This window comes from Populus euphratica, unplaced genomic scaffold (assembly GCF_000495115.2).
Source record: "Populus euphratica unplaced genomic scaffold, PopEup_1.0 scaffold153.1, whole genome shotgun sequence".
In the NCBI taxonomy this organism is placed as follows: domain Eukaryota; kingdom Viridiplantae; phylum Streptophyta; class Magnoliopsida; order Malpighiales; family Salicaceae; genus Populus; species Populus euphratica.
In genome coordinates, this window is record NW_011499953.1 from 710860 (window position 1) to 732577 (window position 21718).

The 21718-nt window shown below is 31.3% G+C and overlaps 1 protein-coding gene across 3 annotated transcripts; it reads right to left on the reverse strand.

Annotated features, from left to right (window-relative positions):
- Window positions 1–108: 108 nt before the first annotated feature.
- LOC105138179 (probable disease resistance protein At4g27220) lies at window positions 109–15170 on the reverse strand. Of its 3 annotated transcripts, XM_011044203.1 has the most exons (6): window positions 14998–15169; window positions 14357–14444; window positions 2028–4096; window positions 710–1885; window positions 611–623; window positions 259–539 (listed from the first exon to the last, which is right to left on the reverse strand). In XM_011044203.1, exons 2-4 carry the CDS (start codon window positions 14363–14365, stop codon window positions 766–768), a joined length of 3198 nt encoding a protein of 1065 aa, XP_011042505.1. In that variant the 5' UTR covers window positions 14366–14444; window positions 14998–15169; the 3' UTR covers window positions 259–539; window positions 611–623; window positions 710–765. The 3 variants fall into 3 exon arrangements, with proteins under 3 accessions (XP_011042506.1, XP_011042504.1, XP_011042505.1); XM_011044204.1 differs by lacking the exon at window positions 611–623 and having other exon boundaries at window positions 109–547; window positions 14357–14439; window positions 14998–15170; XM_011044202.1 differs by lacking the exon at window positions 611–623 and having other exon boundaries at window positions 109–547.
- Between the last annotated feature and the right edge of the window lie 6548 nt (window positions 15171–21718).

Here is a 21718-nt window from a genome sequence, read left to right on the forward strand (position 1 = left end):
TATTTTATTTTTTTAAAATAAAATTCTGCTACCAGTTTGTTGACAGTAAGGATATTGCAGAAATTACAGAGCTAAGCAAGACATGCTAACAGCACTACACTTCCAAAATACATGAACAGCTGAAATTCATTGATAAAAACATGGAGACAATTCTCAGCATCGCTTCACATTACAGTTTATCTTTGAAAGCAGGTACAGAGTCTTGCATACGCATTGCAAGTAAAAAAATAAAATTGAAAGGTAGTAAAAGTAGAGAACAATGGATAACCTACAATACGATGCAGGAAGATTTTTAACTTGATGAGATAGTATTGCTAAGGAATATTAGATTTTACAGCAAAAACCCAAAACAATTTGTTTTTGCAGTTCCCGGAATGATTCTTGATGCCTTTAACACCATAAATTCTCCAGAAGTTCTGTTCCCTCCTCACATTTGGCTGTCTGCATCTCTTCCCAATTTTATTTACACCTTCTCCACAAATTTCAATTCTATGGTTTCTTGTGATTATTCAAGGGGATGGATCATCCAATCTCTCTAGACTCGCAACTGAAAGAAAATGGTGAAAATGGAAGTGAGGAGTGATAAAATGGAAAAGGCAATGGAGGGTGGGCACTTGGAAATACTAACACTGTAGAAACTGAAATGAAACAGGCGAGGAAGAAGATTTCTACAAACGTGAATTGAAACGATGCAGATTCAGAGACGTACCATCTTTGCAATGCATTTTATTGAACTTCCTGCCTGCCTGCCAGCTTTTTCCACTACTAATATAAAGACTCCCGAAACACACAGAGGGGTTCAAGGGCATTCTTACTGTTGGAATTGCCCCACTCCACTGATTCCCACCATTCTTTTGGATATGCCTGGATTTTTCGAAGTGGTGTTGGGCCATTAGCATGGTTGCGATGAGAGAGTGATATCCTCTTTAGATTTGGGCAGTTAACCACTAGAATTTCTTGTAGAGAACCACAAATCACTTCCCCGTGGAAAATGCTTTTTAGTTCCGGTAAGTTGCTTAATTTCAAAGCCTTCAAATTTGGTAGATTGGTAACAGCGTAGTGGCCGCTGCTGCTGCTATCTTCAACCATCACGCCTTCTTCTTCATCCTCTACTGCTATTATCTCCTCCACTTGGTCACAGTCATCAACTTCAATCACTTCCAAGTTTGTGAGATTTGGCAACAAGTCAAGGGAGAACAGATTTTTCATACTCGGACATTCACCTATTGTCACTTTTTTAAGACGAGAGAAGGTACCATTCGATTGCCATGATGATGGAGCAGCTCCTTCTCTTGTAATGAAGACACAAAAGTTCTTCAAAGTTTTAAGGTATAGCGATTGGAGGCTTTCAAATATATCCGTGGAGGATTCTGACATCGAAGCCAAGCACTCTATCCGATCACATCCCCACATCCCCAAGGACTTCAGTGAAGTTGCATGTTTAAATGGAGAAACATCGCATAAGCTCCTTGCGTCGTGACATCTTCCGATTGACAAGGATGAAACATCTTCTGGGAGCTCAAGAAACCTTCCTTTTTCACCGATTTGGCAATCATGAACCAAAACTTCTTTATAAAAGACTTCCTCTGGTGTCATATAAAGTAAAGAATCCATAACTGGATCCACACCTAGTTGTCCTATTGTGAAGAAGTATGTGGTCAGAGATTGCCTCACTTCTGGAGATTTGAGGTACTTCTTGAAGTCAACAAGATCACAGAATTGGTATCTCAAAGTTTCCATCCTCTTCAAGCATGCTACTTCCTCTACTCGTACTGTCTTGAAAATGCCGAAAGCCCGGTTCACGTTAAGGAATTGTAGCTGTGAGAGCTTAGGTAATATACCAGCAGGCATCTCCTTAAGACTACTTCCAAAAAGATTAAGATACCTGAGACGGTATAGCAGATGGTCCAAATGGTGTCAGTCATTCTATCCTTTATGATGTTTGCTATTTCAGATCAGTGAATTTTGATCCAAGTATTTCACAGTAAAAAAGAAGGTAAAGAGAGGGAAAAAAAAAAAAAGGATACCGGAGATTGGACAGCATTTCCATCCCTTGAGGCAGTTCTTCAAGTGCAGTATAGCGGAGATCCAACTTCCTCAACTCCCTAAGCTTTGCTAATGATGGTATATATCCTAGATTGTGACACCTTCTGAGATATAAAGCAGCGAGATTCACCAAATCGGAGAAGGAATTTGGCAATTCCCGGATAGCGGTGGCTGATAGATCAAGAACCTTGAGCCCTTGCAAATGTTTGAAAAAGGAATCCGCAATCATTTCTAGCTTGAAATTTGAGGATAAAAACAACGTTGAAAGCTTGGGACACATTGGTGAACAGCCAGAGGGAATTTCCTTGAGGTGATTTTTCATTAACGAAACTCTCATGACATCCACTTTCCACTCATCCTCATCTGGTAATTCTTTTAGTTGCTCCTCAACTTCAACCATGATTGGTGATTTCTCCCTCAGTTTCTGAAGAGCCATATCTCGAATCAAGTCATGCATCTTGAAACATCTGTAGTCTTCTTTGCTTATATAACTTTCCAGTAAGCAAGCATTTTCAAGTTTGTTAAGCATAGCCTGACCTCTATCATATTCTGCCTGCCTGCTCTTCATTGGCTGAATTACTCCCTCATCGATCAAATAACCTATCAAGTCCTCTCTATCTATGGTGAAATCCTCTGGAAAAAATGCACAGTATAAGAGACAGTGTTGCAATGCTGAGTCATTTAAGTGCATGTAACTAAATCTCAAAATATGGAATACCTCAGGTTCCATGTCTTCCACCCCAACTTCTGATTGTTTCAATTCTGTCAATGCATTCCTCCATTCATACAAGTCATTCACTTCCCTCATGCTTCCTGCCATTGCTACAATCCCAAGTGGTAGGCAAGCGCATTCTGCTGCAACAGATTTTGCTATGTCTGCGACTTCAGGAGAAAGTTTATCATAATGCCCAAGTTTCTCCACGAACAAAGTCCAAGCTTCTTCTTTAGTAAGAAGCTCTACTTTGATGCTCTTTTGGCAACCCATCCGCCGACAAACTTCTAACGATCGACTTGTGAGAATCAACTTGCACGCGTTAACTTCAACAGGTATGCCCACCATTTCTAGCAGAAAATGATTCCATAAATCATCTAGAATAAGAACAGATTTTCCCTTTGCAGCTAAAGCTTTAGACAGCTTTGCAGCTCTTTTCTTCTCATCCTCTTCATTAGAAAGGTCTAACTTAATAGCTTTGGCAATAAGATACTGCAATTTACTGATGGTGAAATTTTGTGATACAGTAACCCAAAACACATAATTGAAAGAACTTGGTCTTTGTAGCAGCTGATTATGGATATGCGTCACCAGTGATGTTTTTCCGACACCGCCCATCCCATAAATGCCAACACTTAAGACGTCATCCTTCATTAACCAAGACCAGATCATCTCCTTATTTCTGTCAGAAGCCTGACCTACCAGCTTTGTTGTCAGTAATGCTTCTCCTTTAGCCTTGTGTGCATGAAGCCCTTCGGAAACTCTACTTTCGTCAGTAACTACGGACACACTACTGATGAAGTTGTCTGTCAAATTCTCCACTCTACCATCTGAAACATCTGCCCCTGGCTCTTCATAAACTCTGACTTGGTCAATAAGTTCAATCCCTTCCACGGCTCTGCTCTGTGTCGAATTCTCTGTATCTAGCATGTCTTCATATACTCCTTGCGCTTGAGAACCACCAGCTTCGTTAATAAACTCTTCCCATCTCGTACTCTCTGTCCGATCTTCCATTGCTATATCTGGGAGATCCCTCCCTTCTTGCTCTATTCTTTGAGCTTCTACATTTGGAACTGCATGATCAATTGGTGGGATGGCATTTTGTTTTCTGTGCATTGCTTGGTAGGCTGCTGCTTTAACATCAACTGGTACTCTTCCACAGATACCAACTCCTTTCCCACTTTCTCCTGACAAATGATATTTGAACCTTGAGATTGAAGTAGACGCAGCAAATGAAGATTTGCAAAATTTGCACTTGAAAGGACCACCATCATTTGTCTTCTCAACATGATCCCAAAATGGATCAGTATGTTTAACCCTCTTCTTTTGTGGGCGCTCCTACAGACACCAAATCAGCATTAATGAAAGGAAAACAATGACTGATGTTTTCAAATAGGGAGAAAAAGAAAGAAAGAAGAGAAGCTAGCCGCCCCGCGGCCCCCCCCGCCCGCCTACCGTCTCATTGTCTCAACAGCCACTATTCTTTTGATCCAATAGACTGTTAAATGACATTAACAAAGAGTTTACAAGTAAAAAAAAAAAAACAACGTTTCTTAAATCTTCATCTTATGAATGCTTTTACTCATATTGGGTTTCGACTTGGTTACTTTGTAAGTTCTGAGAATACGAGTAATATATATATATATATATATATTTTTAGAAAAAAGAACTTGCAAGGACGTTAAGAGCAAACTCGTTACAAGCTATTATTAGTTAAGAGCAAACTCGTTGCAAGGACGTTGATTCATCCATTACTACTTCCTCGTTTCTCGTAACATTGCTTTAGAAAAACAAAATCCATAGTGAGGGTAAACAAACAAACCAAATCCATCCAAGAAATAAATATTGGATATTGGGGCATTTACAAAGAACGAGAGAATTTAAGAGCAACATAGTGAACGAAGTTGGACGAAGCACTGCACAAACCCACTTTCAAGGTAAATTTACCTCTTTGGAAATTGGTTATATCAGCTCTACTGCTTTGATTGTGAACATGTCAACCGTTACACTTTCAATTTGAAGTTACGGGGTTTTTTATTTAATTTAATTTTAAATTTAAGTTAGATAAAAAGGTAAGCTGAATATTTTTATTTTATTTTTGTAATTTTTAAAATGTCAATTAGGATGTTTTTGAAATGATTAAATTAATTAGGCCATATAAAATATTTTTTACATTATTTAATTTTAAATTTGAGTTGGACAATGAGTTAAATCAAGAAATTTTTTTTATTAGGTTTTTATTTTTTCAGTCTCCTCATCATATTTCTTTTGTCATTAATTGAGTTGTCTTTGAAGCAATCAAATTATTTTATAGAGCCTGGGAATGTTATTATCTCCCTCTATGATTAAGAAAATAATCTTAAAGCATTTTTTATATTTCATGTATTTTTATTTAGATTTTGTTTAGGGCCGCAATTGAATTGAGTTTTCATCAAATTTTGATTTTTTTTAAAATAAATATTTTTTTATATTTTTAAATTATTTTAATGTACTAATGTCAAATAAATTTTAAAAAATAAAATAAAAATATTATTTTGATGCATTTCAAAGAGAAAAGCACTTTAAAAAATATTCTCTACACAACCTCAAATAGATCTTTAATATCAAAATGTCCTTCTATTTGAAAATTACTTTAATATTATGATTTTAATTTCAACTAATAAAATTTTTTTAAAAAAAAGTTTATATAATCTATTAGATTAATACCCAGCGGCTAAACAATTTGTAAATATTTTATTGACTATTACATTATGTGTTTTAGTTAATACAAATATATATCTTTGTTGAGAAATGTATATAATATACATGCACCAACCCCAAATTAAAAGCTAGGGTAGTGATCAAGGAAAATTTATTTTTATTTCATATTTTTTATATGAAATTAATATTTAAATGATCTATTTTTTTTAATATACTAAATTAAAGAGGAAAGTGCACTTTTAAAATTGATAAATAACTTAATATTAATTAGCACATAAATCCACTTTAAAATCTTCTAAATCTCAAAACATAATATATATATATATATATATATATATTATAAATGCACTAACACAAACAATTTATTTGAAACAAAATCACATGCTAAATTAAATTCATTTTATAAGTAAATTTAAATTCAATTAATAACTTATTATAATTTTTATGTTTAAAATATTAAATCACATAATTGAATTCAATTATAGTGTTTTAATTTTCTTATAGAAATGAATTAAGTTAACAATCTTCACTATTTGTCTTTTAATTTAAAAATCATTTTTCTTATAGATTTATCCATCCATACACTCATGTGAATGTTCTAGTTTACAAATCCAACTTCTTTATATTTTTCAAAGGCAACACATTTTTTTATTAAACTTGCATAAGATATTTTTGGTTCTTACAAACATGTTAAACTCAATATTTAATTGAGTCTAACAACATGTTTGACCCAAGTTTTGTTGAGTCAGATATAGATGTCAAACCCAAATATATTAGATCTAGTATTGTTATTGTTGTTAATATGATTCTTATTATTATTGAAGTAAACATGGGTCAAACATATTACCAAAATCGAGTAAATTTGAACCAGGCATGTTTGTCAAATCCAAGCAATTGTATAGGTCTAATATGGTTGATACACCAAAGACACGTTGGTCTGGCATAGTCTTTAAACCCAAGCATGTGAATCTGACATGGCTGTCATATCCAAGTTTTTTTAGTCTAATATAATTGCAAAATACTTTTAATATTTTTTTATATTTTAAAAAATAATATTAATTTGTTGCATAGTAGAGCACAAACCAATATATTAATAAAATCTATAGTTGGATGTATTTAAGCATTATATTTATTATCGCGTGTTATTATAAGTTATTATATCTACCTTTATGTTGTTTTTTATGAGACTTGGTTGTTAAAAGGAAAATAAAACGAGAGGTATGTGTTTATAAAATATTATTTTCAAAGTTAATTTTAATAAGAATTGATTTGAAACTAAGAGGGCTTCTTTTAGATTTTTATTTTTATCTTTTAACAATTAAATTCTATTTGAAATTCAAATTAATAAACTAAAAATAATAACTAAATCAGACTATATATAAAATCATAAGATAATTATTTCAATTAGGATGTCTTTATAGGAAAAATACTTATATTGATAACCTAAAGAGCAATAGTTCTCATGAAAAAGAAGAAGTTAAGAACATGTATTAGATTCATTAAACTAAATTAATTTAATGTAATATGATTTTGATATGTAGTTGCTAAAGCACACAATATCTTATTCTTAATCTTTACTCCTAATATAATAAAACAGAATGAACAGTTAAAGTATATTGTAGTCCATAAAAGTGTCACACTTTTTATTTATTTGATCCCTTTAGTTTTAGTTAAAGATTATTTTGGTGCTTTATTTTTTTTATATTTTTCATTTTAATCCTTAAATTTTCATTATTTGGTCCATGTAGTTTTGGTTAAATTTCATTTTAGTCCCTTAATTTTTATTATTGGTCCATAAAGCTTTGGGTGTTTGTATTTTTTTTATCAATCACATTAAAAAAAATAAATTGATCTTGACTTTATTGGGTTTATCATCACGAGAAGAGTTTGATATAGGTGATTTTGGCTTTTATTCATGCTAGAAAAAATAAAACAAAATCTAGAAAGTGTTTTTTGTTTGGATTGATTTTAAATTAATTAGAAGGTGTTCTGGGTTTGAAATATGATTATTAACATGGTTAGGATTTTTTTTTCTTCATATTTGTAAGTAAAAACATGTTAAAAATAGAATTTTAGAGTTCTATAACTTAACCTTGAGGTCATTAATGGAAATACACTCTATTTAAAAACATAAATACTATTGAGTGGATGGCATATGAGATACTCATTTTTTTAAAATGATGCAATATGGGAATGGCCTTCATGCATACACATGTTTGGGCCAAATTTAGTTGTCAAATTGAGAAAATAATTTGTTGTTTATTTAGTTTTTTTGGAAAAAAAACAAATGAAAAGTTGTCTAATGCCAAGAATTTACCCATTAGAGAGGTGGCTAAAAAATAGGGGATGTTTTTTTCACATTAAAATCCATTATTCAATTTGTTTTTATTTAAAAATATCTAATAAATACTTTTAGATCTCAAAAAATCAATTTATCAATTCAAAAATGTCAAAAATATAAAAAAAAAAACGCATAATCAACATTAATATACATTTTTTGGAAATATGAAGGTTTAAAAAGAGTTTAATGAGACTCCTCTCATTGAATAGAACTTGTCAATATTGAGATCGACCTTTTTTGCTATCGAAATATGGCCAACTGACAACTTTTTTTCTATTTCATTATATAAAGGGTGCATTTTCTCTTCTCTCTCAAATCTAATGATTGAAATGTAAATAAAATAAAATCTTAAAATAATTTCCAAACTAAAAGGAAAAAAAATAGGCAAAATCTTAAGGCAAAATTTTCGAAAAGGAGTTGCTATTTTACTAAACTTTCAATTTTGGTCCTTTTATCTTTCATTTTTTCCAAACAATAAAATTGAATTATTTTAAAAAAATTAAGAACAAACACAATGTTGGAATTTTTTTTTAGACTATTATAAACTGACAGAAAACAATACAAAATGAATCATTAGGCTAAATAATCAATCAATGCGATGTAGAAGGATGGAATTAAAAAAAAATAAAGGACCAAATGAGAATTTGTTTTCTGAAATAAATGGCTACCATTTCATGTTACTTTCAGTTTTGGTCTTTTTATTTTTTTCACAGACAACAAAATCATTTTTTTTCTCAAAATAAGGAAACAACATAATGTCAAGATGTTTTTTTAACACTGTCGTAACTAGAGAAAAAAAAATCAGCATCAAGCCCAATCATCAATCAATAAAATATGAAAAGATAAAATTAAAAAAAAATAGTTTAATGATCATAGTAAAATAAATGAAGAATAATTATTTTTTTTTAATATTGTTCCAATTTACTATAAGGAGAGGACTAACATTTCCCTTGTCCTTTGTAAAGGGTGTATAGATAAACTAACTATATATACACACACTCAATAGATGGATTATAGGTGGATCTTGCTAATAATTTTACAATACCATATGTCTGTTAAAAAAAAATCAATAATATTTCAATACTTACGTAATGGAAACAAATATGTAAACAAGTGATGTCAAGTATACCTATTTCTATTATAATTCATATTCCTAGTATAGCTAAGCATAATTATAGGAAAACACTTGCATATAAGCAGTAATAACTCATTCAATGAGATACAATTCTAGAAAATCTTTTCCTTATTTGCTTTACAAGGTATCAGAGTTGGTAACCTAGCTCTCTACCTTTGCCTCTATTTCTTGCCTCATTTTTTTGCCAATTGTCCAAAATTATGAAGCGCGAACAATTTTCTAATGAAGGCAAGAACAATGCCTTCGATCCTATTTTTTTTCCCCTACCAATCTAATCATTCAGGATTGGTGTTTGTTTCTAAGTATCTCAACGACGATAATTACTTTACCTAGTGCAGATCTATAACCATTTTCTTAAATGCTAAAAATAAGTTGGGTTTATAGATGGTATAATATATATGTCATCTACCAAAAGCCAACCAAACGATTATGTTTTGTGGGAAAGATGCAATGACATGATTCTATCATGGATTTTTAATTCAATTACACTAGAACTTATAGACAGTGTTATATATTCAACTACAGCCTTAGAAGTTTGGGAGGACCTTTGAGATCATTTTTCTTATAGCAATGCCCCTTGTATCTTTTAGATTGAGAGGGATATCGCTTGTACTTTCCAAGATTAAATGACTGTTGCAGCCTCCTATACAAAGCTAAAAGGATTGTGGGATGAATTGGTTTCTATAGCGAAATTGTTTGCTCTTGTGGGGCAAATCATAAGTGACGACAGTTGATGCAATTTCTCATAGGATTAAATGACTCTTACAAGGCAATTCAAGGGCAGATCTTATTGCTAAATCCTCTACCTGATGTTCACCAGACATATTCCTCTATTGTTCAAGAAGAGAAGCAACACAACTTAGGTGATACACATGAGACAACAGAAACTACAACCATAACATTTCAATGAGATTAACTCACAGCTATAACAGTTAGATCAGGATAGGATGCTTCCTTCCACTCCAACTCTTTTAACTGTAAGCCGCCGTATTGCTCATATTGTGATAATTATCATCATATACAAGATACATATTGGAAACTGCATGGTTATCCATCAGGCTATCCAAAACATGAAGCCAATCGTTTCAACTGCTAAGGCAATCATCCTCATTACAACAAGTTTGCCCAGCCTTTAGCCAATTATGTCAAGAAAGGTTCCACAATGCAAAAGATGTAGTCGGTGATGAATGGATTCTCTGATTTATAGTTTTAACAGATATTGTCTATTACAAACAATAAAGGGACAGATCAAACCTCTAATCCTCAAGCCAATTGTTGTTGTTACTTCTCCAGGTTTGTTACAAGCACCATTAAGACTACATCGATTGATTCTTGAAAGTGGTGCAACTGACCATATCACTTTTTCTCTAAATTTGTTTGTCAATAGTCATCAGAACTCTATTTTACCACCAGTTATTATGCCAAGTAAAGAACAGGCTCCAATTATATCTACCAAGAATTTACTTTTAAATTCTGTTATTTCTCTAAAAAATATCTTTGGTGTGCCATCTTTTAAGGTGGATTTGATGTCAATAAGTCAAGTTACAAGAGGTCTCAATTGTTCAGTAACCATTTTTTCCTATTGGTGTTATTTACAGGACTTGGTAACAAAGATGACAATTGATTTAGGTAAACAACGAGGTAGACTTTATTAATTGGTTGCATTAGCATCAACAACACCGACACCAAAATTCCAATGCTCTACTATCGTTGCTACCCGATCATCCTATTCTAATGTCATCTCCTCTACCGAGTTGTGGCATCGCCGATTAAGGCATTTATCTTCTTCTAGATTAAAGTTTATGGCAAAAAATTTACTTAATTTCCCTTTCAAATTCAAAGATGCTTATGATATTTGTGCACTTTCAAAACAATATCGACTCTCTTTTTCTGCTAGTTCAATTTCCTCTATTCGACGATTTGAATTAATTCTTTATGATATTTGGGGCTCTTATAAAATTTCTTCTCTTTCCGGTGCTAAATGCTTTTTGATAATTGTGGATGATTATTCTAGATTTACATAGGTGTTTTTTATGCATCACAAATATAAAACACAAAATTTACTTATAATTTTTTTTCCTTTGTCCAAACCTAATTTAACGCATCCATCGTAAATATTTGCATTGATAATGGAGAGAAAAAATTTTCTATGCAGAATTTTTTGCGACAAGATGGCATAATTTATCAACACTCTTGCATTTATACACCCCAACAAAATGAGGTTATAGAACATAAACATCATCATATCCTTGAATCCGTTTATGCCCTTCTTTTTCAAGCTCATCTCCCTTTGCATTTTTTGGTAGAATACGTTCTTACTGTTATTCATTTAATTAATCATTTACCCACATCACTTTTTTCTCATCAAACCCCTTTTGAAATACTTTATGACAAGGTCCCTTCTTACTCCCATCGTAAGGTTTTTTATTGTCTTCTATATGCTACTGAAGTGCATACCACACATAAATTTGCTTCTAAAGCTAAACATTGTATTTTTCTCGGTTAATTGATCGGTCAAAAAGCTTATAAGCTCTACAACCTTACAACCTATAAATTTTTCACCAATCATAATATTATTTTCCATGAACACATTTTCCTTACATATTATCTCTAACCATTCTTGCACCTCATGTACTATCAGCTGCATTTATAGCTCCCATACTCATCCTTTCTCTTTCCATATCAAATCCTCCTTCTGCAAACTTCTCAGTCTCCCCTTCTATGTCTCCCACTCTAATCCCTCTTATTTTTTCTCCCTCTGTTCCCAACAATATCACTTAATCGCCTTCTCATATACTTTATGTGCAGCCTTTATGTAGTTCGTAGCGACATCACAACCCTCTTCGAGCTTTACGTGATTATATTTGCAACCAAGCAACGTCTTCCAAACCATCACTGACTTTATCATCTAGTCCCACCATAAGTACAAGGTATCTACTTTGTAATTTTCTTTCTTACCATCGCTATTTACCACAATATTGCTCCTTTGTTGCCACCATTAGTCAGGACATTAAGCCCCGCTCTTTTACAGAAGTTGCTTCCCTTCCAACATGGCAAGATGCCATGCAATCTGAATTAGCAACATTGGAAGCTAACCACACTTGGTCCCTCACTTCTCTCCCTTTTAGAAAGACACCAATTCATTGGATCTACAAAATCAAGCATCATTCAGATGGCACCATTGAGCGTCACAAAGCTCGGTTAATGGCCAAGGATTACACATAGATGGAAGGTATTAATTTCCATGACACTTTTTCTCCAATTGCTAAAATGATTACTATCTATTGTTTGTTGGCTCTAATAGCAGCAGAGAATTTGTCCCTTCACTAGTTAGATGTGCACAATGCTTACCTTCATGAAGAAATTTATATATTTCCACCTCCTTGTCTTTAGCGACAAGAGAAGAGTTTGGTATGTCGCCTCAACAAGTCATTATATAGATTAAAGTAAGCTTCTTGCCAATGGTTTACCAAATTCTCTATAGCTATTCAAGTTGTCAGATATGTTTAGTCTAAAGCAGATTATTCATTGTTCACATGTCGTAATGACAAATCCTTTACCACATTATTGATATATGTTAACAACATTCTCATTACAGGTAATGACCTTAAGGCTATATACACTCTTAAATGTTTTTTGCATAGTCATTTCCAAATTAAAGATTTTGGTCATTTAAAATATTTTATGGGCATTGAGGTCTCTTGATCACAAAAAGTTATTTTTATCTCATAGTGGAAGTACACTTTGAAAATTCTAAAGGATAATGAGATTTTGGATGCTAAACCTATGAATTTTCCTATGGAACAAAACACAAAGCTCTCATATGCAAGTGACTTACTTAAAGATCCATCTCAGTGTAGGCGACTTATGGGACGCCTAATTTACTTGACCATTACCCGACCGGATATCATGTATTCTGTATATGTGCTAAATTGATTCATGCATGCGCCATACAAACCACAAATGGAAGCTTTTTTGTGTGTGTTGTGTTATTTGAAAGGTGCTCCAGGACATGATTTGTTTTTCTCTTCTTAAAATGATTTATCTATGCGAGCCTTTTGTGATTCAAATTGGACAGGTTGCCCAATGACTCGAAGATCCACTACGGGTTATTGTGTTTTTTTTTTGGATTTTCAGTTGTTTCTTGGCAAACAAAAAGACAGAAAACAATATCACTCTTCTTACCAGAAGCAGAATATTGAGCCATGACAGGTACATGCTGCAAGTTATCTTGGTTACATTCATTGTTAAAAGACTTATAGATATTGCATTCAAAACCAACGTTGCTACACTGTGATAATAAAACAACTTTACATTTAGTAATTAATCTAGTTTTCCATGAGAGAACCAGATATATAGAAATGGATTGTCACTTTTTCGGGATAAAAAACAGGATGGGTTAATCATGACCAAATTCGTTACTTTGGCAAATCAACTTATGGATGTATTCACTAAACCACTCAGAAAGGAGATTTTCTCTACCATAATTCGCAAGTTGGGAGTTCTCGACATTCACTCTCCAACTTGAGGGGGAGTGTTAAGAAATGATCAATAATATCTCAATATTTATGTAATGGATTAGAAAACAAATATTTAAACATGAGTTGTCAAGTATATCTATTCCTATTGTAATTCATACTCCTAATATAGCTAAGCATAATTATAGGAAAACACTTATATATAAGCAACATTAACTCATTGAATGAGATACAATTTTGGCAAATCTTTTCCTTTTTTGGTTTACAAGGTTTAATTGTGTATTTTTAGTAAATAATGTATTTGTTTTTAATAAAAAAGGGTGTATAGCTCAACTATATATTCAACGGAAGATAATGTATTTTTTTAACATTTCTACGTATATTTAATATAACTAGTTGAGATAAATTTTTTTTGTTATTGAAATATGGTAAACCGCTAATTCTTTTTTATTTCATCATTCAACGTGTGACTTTTTTCTTTTTCTTCTAAACCTAGAAATTAAAATGTGAATAAAATAAAGTTTTGAACTAAATCGAATAATTTTCAAACTAAAAGGACCAAAAACAATTGGACAAAATCTTAAGGCTAGATTTCTAAAAAAAAGCTGCTATTTTACTAAACTTACAATTTCGTTCCTCTCATCTTCAGGCTAAAATCTTAGTGTCCAATTGAATGAAATTCTCTTTACACCGAGTGAGTTTTTTTTTTTTTTTACTATCTATAATGTTCGTATGAGATAATGCAGAAAGCTGTACCGAGGTGAGTTGCTGCCATTGGATTGACTGATAGCATAAACCTCTAATCAAACCTCGTACCAGTAGGAAATTGTTGGATTGAAAAAAAAAGCAAGCTGGAGATTCTTGGTTTCTTAAGCATGATGAAGTCAAATATAACAAGAAAATAGCACTAACAATATTAAGCAAAAGTGAAAGGAAAAAAATACTTGGTCCATTATATTTTCTTCAAGGATTTTGATTAGCACACAGAAGGAACCAGTGCCAAGATGGTCGACAACCAGGAGACCTCCTGTCCTGCTTTGAGAGAAAGAAAGAATTAAGTGAAGTTAAGAGCAAAAAAGAATCAGTAAAAGGAAGCAAAGTATTCTATACGAGGCCATACCAAGATGTCATACATACATACAGAAACTAGATGAACATTTTCCAAGATAAACACAAAGAAATCGAGAACCATCATAAAGGGTAAGATCAACAACTAGCCACTAGATGAGAATATGCCAATTAAGTCCTGAGCAGCGACACACAAAATCAAAGAGTTACAAGAAGGTCCCATGTGTTAGCCCCTCAAGCACGCAGTCTGTTTGAATCACACGCTAGATTAATGACACCGATAAATTGTTTGTAAAGCTCAATAAGATACTTTTAATTCTTTCTTTTTTTATGAGAATTTTAATTCACGCTTTACTGTAGCTCGTAAGAACACAATGAGGAAGAAACTATGTCCTGAACTCTGATCTGATCAAGTCAAGAACTCCAGAACAATGTCAGGGTAAAAAGAGTAACTTGCAAGAATTCTAGATGAGACATGTAATCTTGGAGAAAAGAAAAAAGAGAACATGGAGCTTACCTGGACCAACAAGATCTTCAAACGATGATCTGACTTAATCAGAACTCAGAAGGTGTTAGAGAAGCAGTGATGAAGGGAGAAGAGAATGTGGCATGCACAGCTAGGAGAGGAGTTCAGTGCAGCGTAGAAGAAACGCAATTTATTTGTGTCAGCCAATGGTTTTTCATCGTCAACTGTTTATAGACAAATAATAAACGTTGCCAGTTCCTGGTTGCTGTTCGCGGCCCAGAAGGCTTCTCAAGTGTCGACAAAAAATATCAGTATTGGCTGCAATTCGGACAAAACATGAGATTACAATCTCTATCTTATATTTGATTGATTGTAACTCATAAAAGTTTATTTTTATATTTTAAAAATATTTTAAAAGAATTATTTTCTAACTTTAAATTATTATTTTTATATTTTCATATTATTTTAATATAATAATATCAAAATTAATTTTTTTAAATAAAAAATATTATTTTAATATATTTTCATATAAAAATATACTTTAAAGTATTTTTGTAGCTTTTGTAGTTATGATTTGAAAAAAATTATTTTATAAAAAAATTTTATATTTGAAGTTGGTTTGATATTTATATATGTTTTGTTAAAACTATAATTGAAAATTGAGATTGAACAAAAGGTAATTTAATGTGTTTGATTAAAATAATACTTTTCAAATTAAGAATATATATAGATATATATTTAATGATTTTTAATTTAAATATAGTAGATTTAACAACTACTATTAAATTATAAAATAAATAATACTTATATAAAATATTTTTTATTATTCCATTAAACTATCTATAATTTCATCACGTATGAAATTCATCCGATAATAACTATAATTTCCTTAGTTTCTTTAAGCACGCAATAACATTAGTTAAAATATCATTAGGAGCAAAATTTGAATTGCGATTAAATTCTACAAATGTTATATTATAAAGTTATTTCCTTCTAATTTTTCGAATAAAACACAATTAAAAATAAAAATAAAAAATGATTTTTTTAATTGGATCAAACCTGGTTCAATGCATTCAGCTTTGGACTAGATCCAATCCGGTTGAAATAATAGATACTACAATTTTCTTGGTTTTTTTAAGTGCGTAACAACATCAAGCAAAATATTATCAGGAATAAAATTAAAATTGGGATTAAATTCTATAAATGTTACGTCATTAAGTAATTTCCTTAATTTTTTTTGAATAAAATACAATTAAAAAATTAAATTAAAATTAAATTTTTTTAACTGAGTTGAACTTGATTTAATATATTTAATTTTAAAATGATTTCAGTCCGGCTAGAATAGTTGAGAGTATCTCAACTATTCACAAGAATTGTTGAGTCCCTCTCCATTGTAAGGGATGTAGGATGCGGAGAAGAGAAAGTAGCTAAGAGTTTCTTTCTTTAAACCTGAGGTTCAAACACAATTTATATGGGTTACGCATCAACAATAAAGTAAGTTTTATCATTATAAAATATATAAATTATATGATTTATTTTAAAAATTGTTGCTGTTACATAAACAAATAGATATTAATAAATAATCACTATTATACTTTTAAACATCTCCCTAGTATTTTTTTTCTGATTTTTAGTGACAATTTAATTTTTTTTATTCTTACAATGTTATTCATTTTTTTATTAAAATTTTCAATCTCATAAAATATAGATAAAATGAAAAAAGCATTTAAAAAGGGTAATTAATTGCTAACTGTTGAACAAAAGATGACGAAGAACATAAACAAAAAACAGAAAGCAAAGCAATTGATCCATTCAATGTCATATCCAATTCTAGTATCTTACCAAACTCTACTTGTACAAAATGCATTCATGATACCTAATTTCAGGCGCCTGCCATTTTCAAATTCCTTCTGTCTTGTGTTACCATAACCATGGGCACAACAATTGATAACAACCAGAATTTTATGAGATGAAGCTCCCTCTGTCTCCCCAGCTTAGAATGCGAAACCTGTCTTTTGTTACAATATTTTCATTGATAAATAACAATAAATTTTACAGATAGAATATTCCCTCGTCATGAGATGAAGCTCCCTTGATTAAAAAATAGCTGCCACTTGCAGTGGACACCTATTTTTGTCTGAAAGTATGCATGACGATGAATCTTCCTCGAGAAAGAAAAGAAAGAAGGAATAATGTTAGATCACGACTTTTTGAAGCAGAAGGAGTTTGATGCCACCTTCCAAGAAATAATGTTAGGCGATGACTTTTCATGCTTCTATGAGGTGTCCACGACTTCCAAGTCTTCTGAAAATGGTGGCTTATTAAGAATTATTTGGCTATTGACCTAGCGCTATAATGCTTTGAATTTTTAATTAGGTAAATGGTGACCAGAAAAAACATAATTAGGACTTTTTACTCAAATTTAATAATCTTTGATCAACTTCAAAGTCATTGCCATTTGTATTTTTGTACACTTCATTCCCACCCGGCTTGCCGGCCAGCCTTCTACACAAACTACGAGCAAGGTTAATTGATTTTATTGCATCTCAAGCATTCCAAAATTAAACTTTACGATAAATTGCTTAAAATATTATTTTAAATTAAAAAACTTATCTTATTGGATGAGGTCAAGAATGATTTTTGTATTACTTTTTAATAAATTTTCTTAAACAAAAGCTTTTCAAGTTTAAACTTATAATTATCTTATGTTGATTTTTAAAAAAATATAGTCACAAAAAATAAGGGTAATAAAGTTTTGAACTCTAATACCATATTAAATATATATATATATATATATATATCTTTATTAATTAATTTCAGATTTAACATAGAAATAGCTTAAATATTTAAAATATATCTTTATTTGAATATTTGATTAAAAAGAGGTACAGTAAATCAAAATTTAAAGTTCACAGTTGATAGCAACCTATAATGCTATTAGATTATTGGTCATATGAAAATAATTTATTGAGTATAATTCAATAGTCAAATTAAAAATTATTTTTTTAGCTATTTTTCTAGTTTGATACAACCAAAACTTCTTTTGAATTTAAATCTATCCTATTAGTCCATAAATATATCTGTTAGATTATCCATGTAATCTTTTTCATAACTCAAATTTTAATTTTTTAAAATAATAATAATAAACAATAAAAAATAAAAAATGAATTAATGAAAAAATAATTTGAGAATTGAGTTAAGACAACACAAATTAAAAGTCTAAAGACTAATAAGAATGCAATTACAAATTTAGGGGTCAATTTGGTCAAAAACTAGAAGAATTGATAAGTTTGAGATTTAATTAAACTTTGATTTAATTAATTAATGCAATTAAAAGCTTAATTGAAGAAATTTCAAAGTTTGAGGTTAATTTGTGTTGAAATTACAAGAAGGATCAAAGTGAATAGATGGTGATACTATAGGGGGATTAATTGATTTTTCCAGGGATAATTTTGAAACAATTCAAAGCTGAAAAGTTAATTAAGGATTAAATTAACTAATTTGAAAACCATGGACTATTTTGTAAATGATGCTGAAATCTAGGGGTTCAATTATAATTGATCAAGTGGAAAAAAAAAATTTTAAAAGAGAAATTTTCCTTGAATAGGAGCCCAATTGTTAAATATGAAGTTCAGGAGGCAATTATTCTCACCTTCTATGCGAGACAAGCTATCTTTAGCTATGAGCCTCTTCTTGCTTCTCCACGAAAATAACGTTGGACTTTCATGTGTTAGGCATAGAGCTAGCCTTCCTTCTAAGCCAATTGTCGAATGCTGCATCCAAAATAGCCTTGGGTTCTCTATAGTGTATGACCCAAATGGATGTTGGGTCCTGCAAGGTCCAAAATCCATAATACATTTGGTAATATAATTTATTTACTTCAAAAAAAAATTCAAAATTCTTTTTTAAATAATAAAAAAAATCATTTAAGTAAAGAAAAAAATTAAAAATTTTCAAGATGCCATCTCAATATATTTTTTTAAAGAAAATATTTAAAAAATAAAAAAAACATAAAAAAAAAAATTATCAAAATATGAGCCTACAATTAACTCGGAGTAAACTAGTCAATCTATCAGGTCAAACCAAAACTTGGGTGATCCAGTAAAAATTTAACAGGAAATTTGTTTTTTTTTAATAGTATTTTTTCTTCTACCCTAAACCTTTTGTTTTTTCATAGTTTTTAAATACAAAATAATGTAACATGATGGGTTAAAAAACCAAAAAACTAAAAAACAAATATAAAATATTCTCTTTTTTATTTTATTCAAAACTGCTTTAAAAAATTTTAATTATTTAACCCTAGATACGTGTGAGTCACATAACTAATACACCCTAGACTAGGCTTCATTCCAACATCAGCACTAATCCTAGGCGGAACCCTATATACGCTCTAGACCTCAAACTCATTTAAGTCCATGAATTGATCCCACCCCTAGTCCACACCTCAGGCGCTCCAGACTTGGTCTTTCGGTCATAGCACGAACAACGAGCATCCTGGACTTGATCATGGCCGGAACCCTAAATTCCCCAGCATCAAGCTTGCTCATTATCCAAGCTACAAGTGCTTTGAACTCATTTAGGTTCAAGTCCTAACACCAATCCTAGATCGGATCTATCCTGAACCCCAATCAAGGCTTTAGTGTAAACCCTAACTTCAATCCCGAGTTTCGAGACAAGGTTTAGGCTTGTTTAGCACTCCTAGCTTGAGCAAACAGGCAACCCGAACTAACTCCAATCTTGATCCATGAAATTGATGTTAGTTTGAATAACAACAGGATTATCGACCCTACTCCGAACCCCATCACTATCCTAGATTTAACTAAAAGTGCCTTAAACTGTGTCTTAGTTTGACACCCACTACCAATCTAGCCCAAACCTTGGACACCCTAAACCATATCCTAACTCAAATCTTAAGCATCCTAGACCTGACTTAGGTGTAAACCTCAACATCAAACCCAACACAAACCTGGTACCGATCATGTCTCAAACCTCAGGCACCCCAGACCTAGGTTCAAATGACTTTTGAGCCCCCTAACCCACGTTCTTGTACAAACATCGATCACCTCCTTCCTAGTCCCATGTTAACTCTTTAACACCCTAAGCCTTCGCACAGTTAAAACCATGAGCTCCCCCAACTTAATTCGAGAATGAAACCAAGAATCACAAATCTAGTCCCATACTATATCACAAACATCTGACACTAAATGTTGACAAGAACATGAACACCCAAGACTAGAGTGTGTATTTGAGAATATGATATGCATTGTATTTTTAAAATTTAAAATTTTTTTATTTTTATTTAAAATAAAAAACTTATATTTTTATATCAAAATAATTTTATAAATAAAAAATTTATTTTAATATATTTTTAAATAAAAAATATTTTAAATTATTACCGCTATCATAATTTCAAATATCAAATAGACTCTAAATTTTATCATGAATTTTAAATAATTCAAATAAAATATTAACCTAAACCAGTTTAGTCTCCTACTCAAGCCTCAAACTAGATCCCGGCATATATTTCAAGGACCTTGAACTAGTTGATAGTTGACACTAAGCATCCATTATCATTCTCTCACTCTCGACCCTAACCCTTCTTAAGACATTTTGTTATTGTGAAAAAACTAGTTTAAAAAACTTTTAAATCCTAGTTTTTTTATTTTTTTTATTTACATGTGGTGTTCGGACCAGTTTACGCATAGCTCGACTAATCCCCACGGTCCATTAAAAATCTTGCAAGTCCAATGAACAGGTTTTAAAAGTTTTTTTTTGTTAGCAGTTTTTTTAAAATCTTAGTTTTTTTATTTTTAAAAGTTTTAGTTGCCATTATTATTATTTTTTTCCAAAAAAAAAATAAACAAGCTTCATATATTGTTTATAAAATTTAAAAAAGAAAAATAATATTAAACAACCTTAATAAGGTTATATTAAAAAAAAATTGATATCATGACAGAATTCCCATTTGTTAGAGATAAAATATGGTTGGACAAATATCAGAATAGCTTCGAAGCTACAACTCAGTTTAGTCTCCAAGAATTGCTTATTAATATCTAGTTCCTAAAGTTTTCAATTAAGTTGTGGTCCAAACTCTTCACATATTTTTCAACCTTACCACAAACCAACATCATTTTCTATGCATAAACATATAAATTGAAATTAAATTATTATAAAAAATGTATTATAAAATTTAATTGATATATATATATATATATATAATAACCTTCAAGAATCCCGCTATAGTAGCTAAGACTTATTTGAGTTTTAACCTAACAAATAAATAAAGGACAAAAAGGTAGCTATATAATAAATAATAAATAAATAAAAGGGCGAGTTTCGAAACGGGTCGGGTCAGGGGGGTAGGGCTGAAGTCGAGCTTTCTTAATACATGCGGTGAAAGTAGTTGTGGGTCTTTCGGATATTAAAAATGGGCCTCAGCAGGCCCTTTATCCATTTAAGTTTATCTCTTTGAGCTACTAAATATCCTTCTATAACCACACCGGTTTTTTTGAGTGGCTGGTTCTAGATTCGCAGCCTTTATCGGAGTTTATCCACAGTTGCTTTTGGGCCCTTTTATTTATTTTTAAAATCTTTATTAGCTTTCGGATTTAGAAAAAAACTTGATTACTGAAGCACACCAAGGGATTTATAAAAATGAAAGCATTTATGTTAAAATAATAAAGATAAATTTGTGTAATAAATAAAAAATTTCATTCGATTCCCCAAATATTTAGATTTTCTAAACTCTATGTGCAGCTACAAAGAACACCTC

What these genes read in the sequence shown, in the direction of transcription:
- LOC105138179 (XM_011044204.1), bottom strand. An exon ending in GAAATGCTGTCCAATCTCCG is followed by an intron (nt 1,886 to 2,027) that starts GTATCCTTTTTT and finishes ATACCGTCTCAG; the next exon opens with GTATCTTAATCTTTTTGGAA.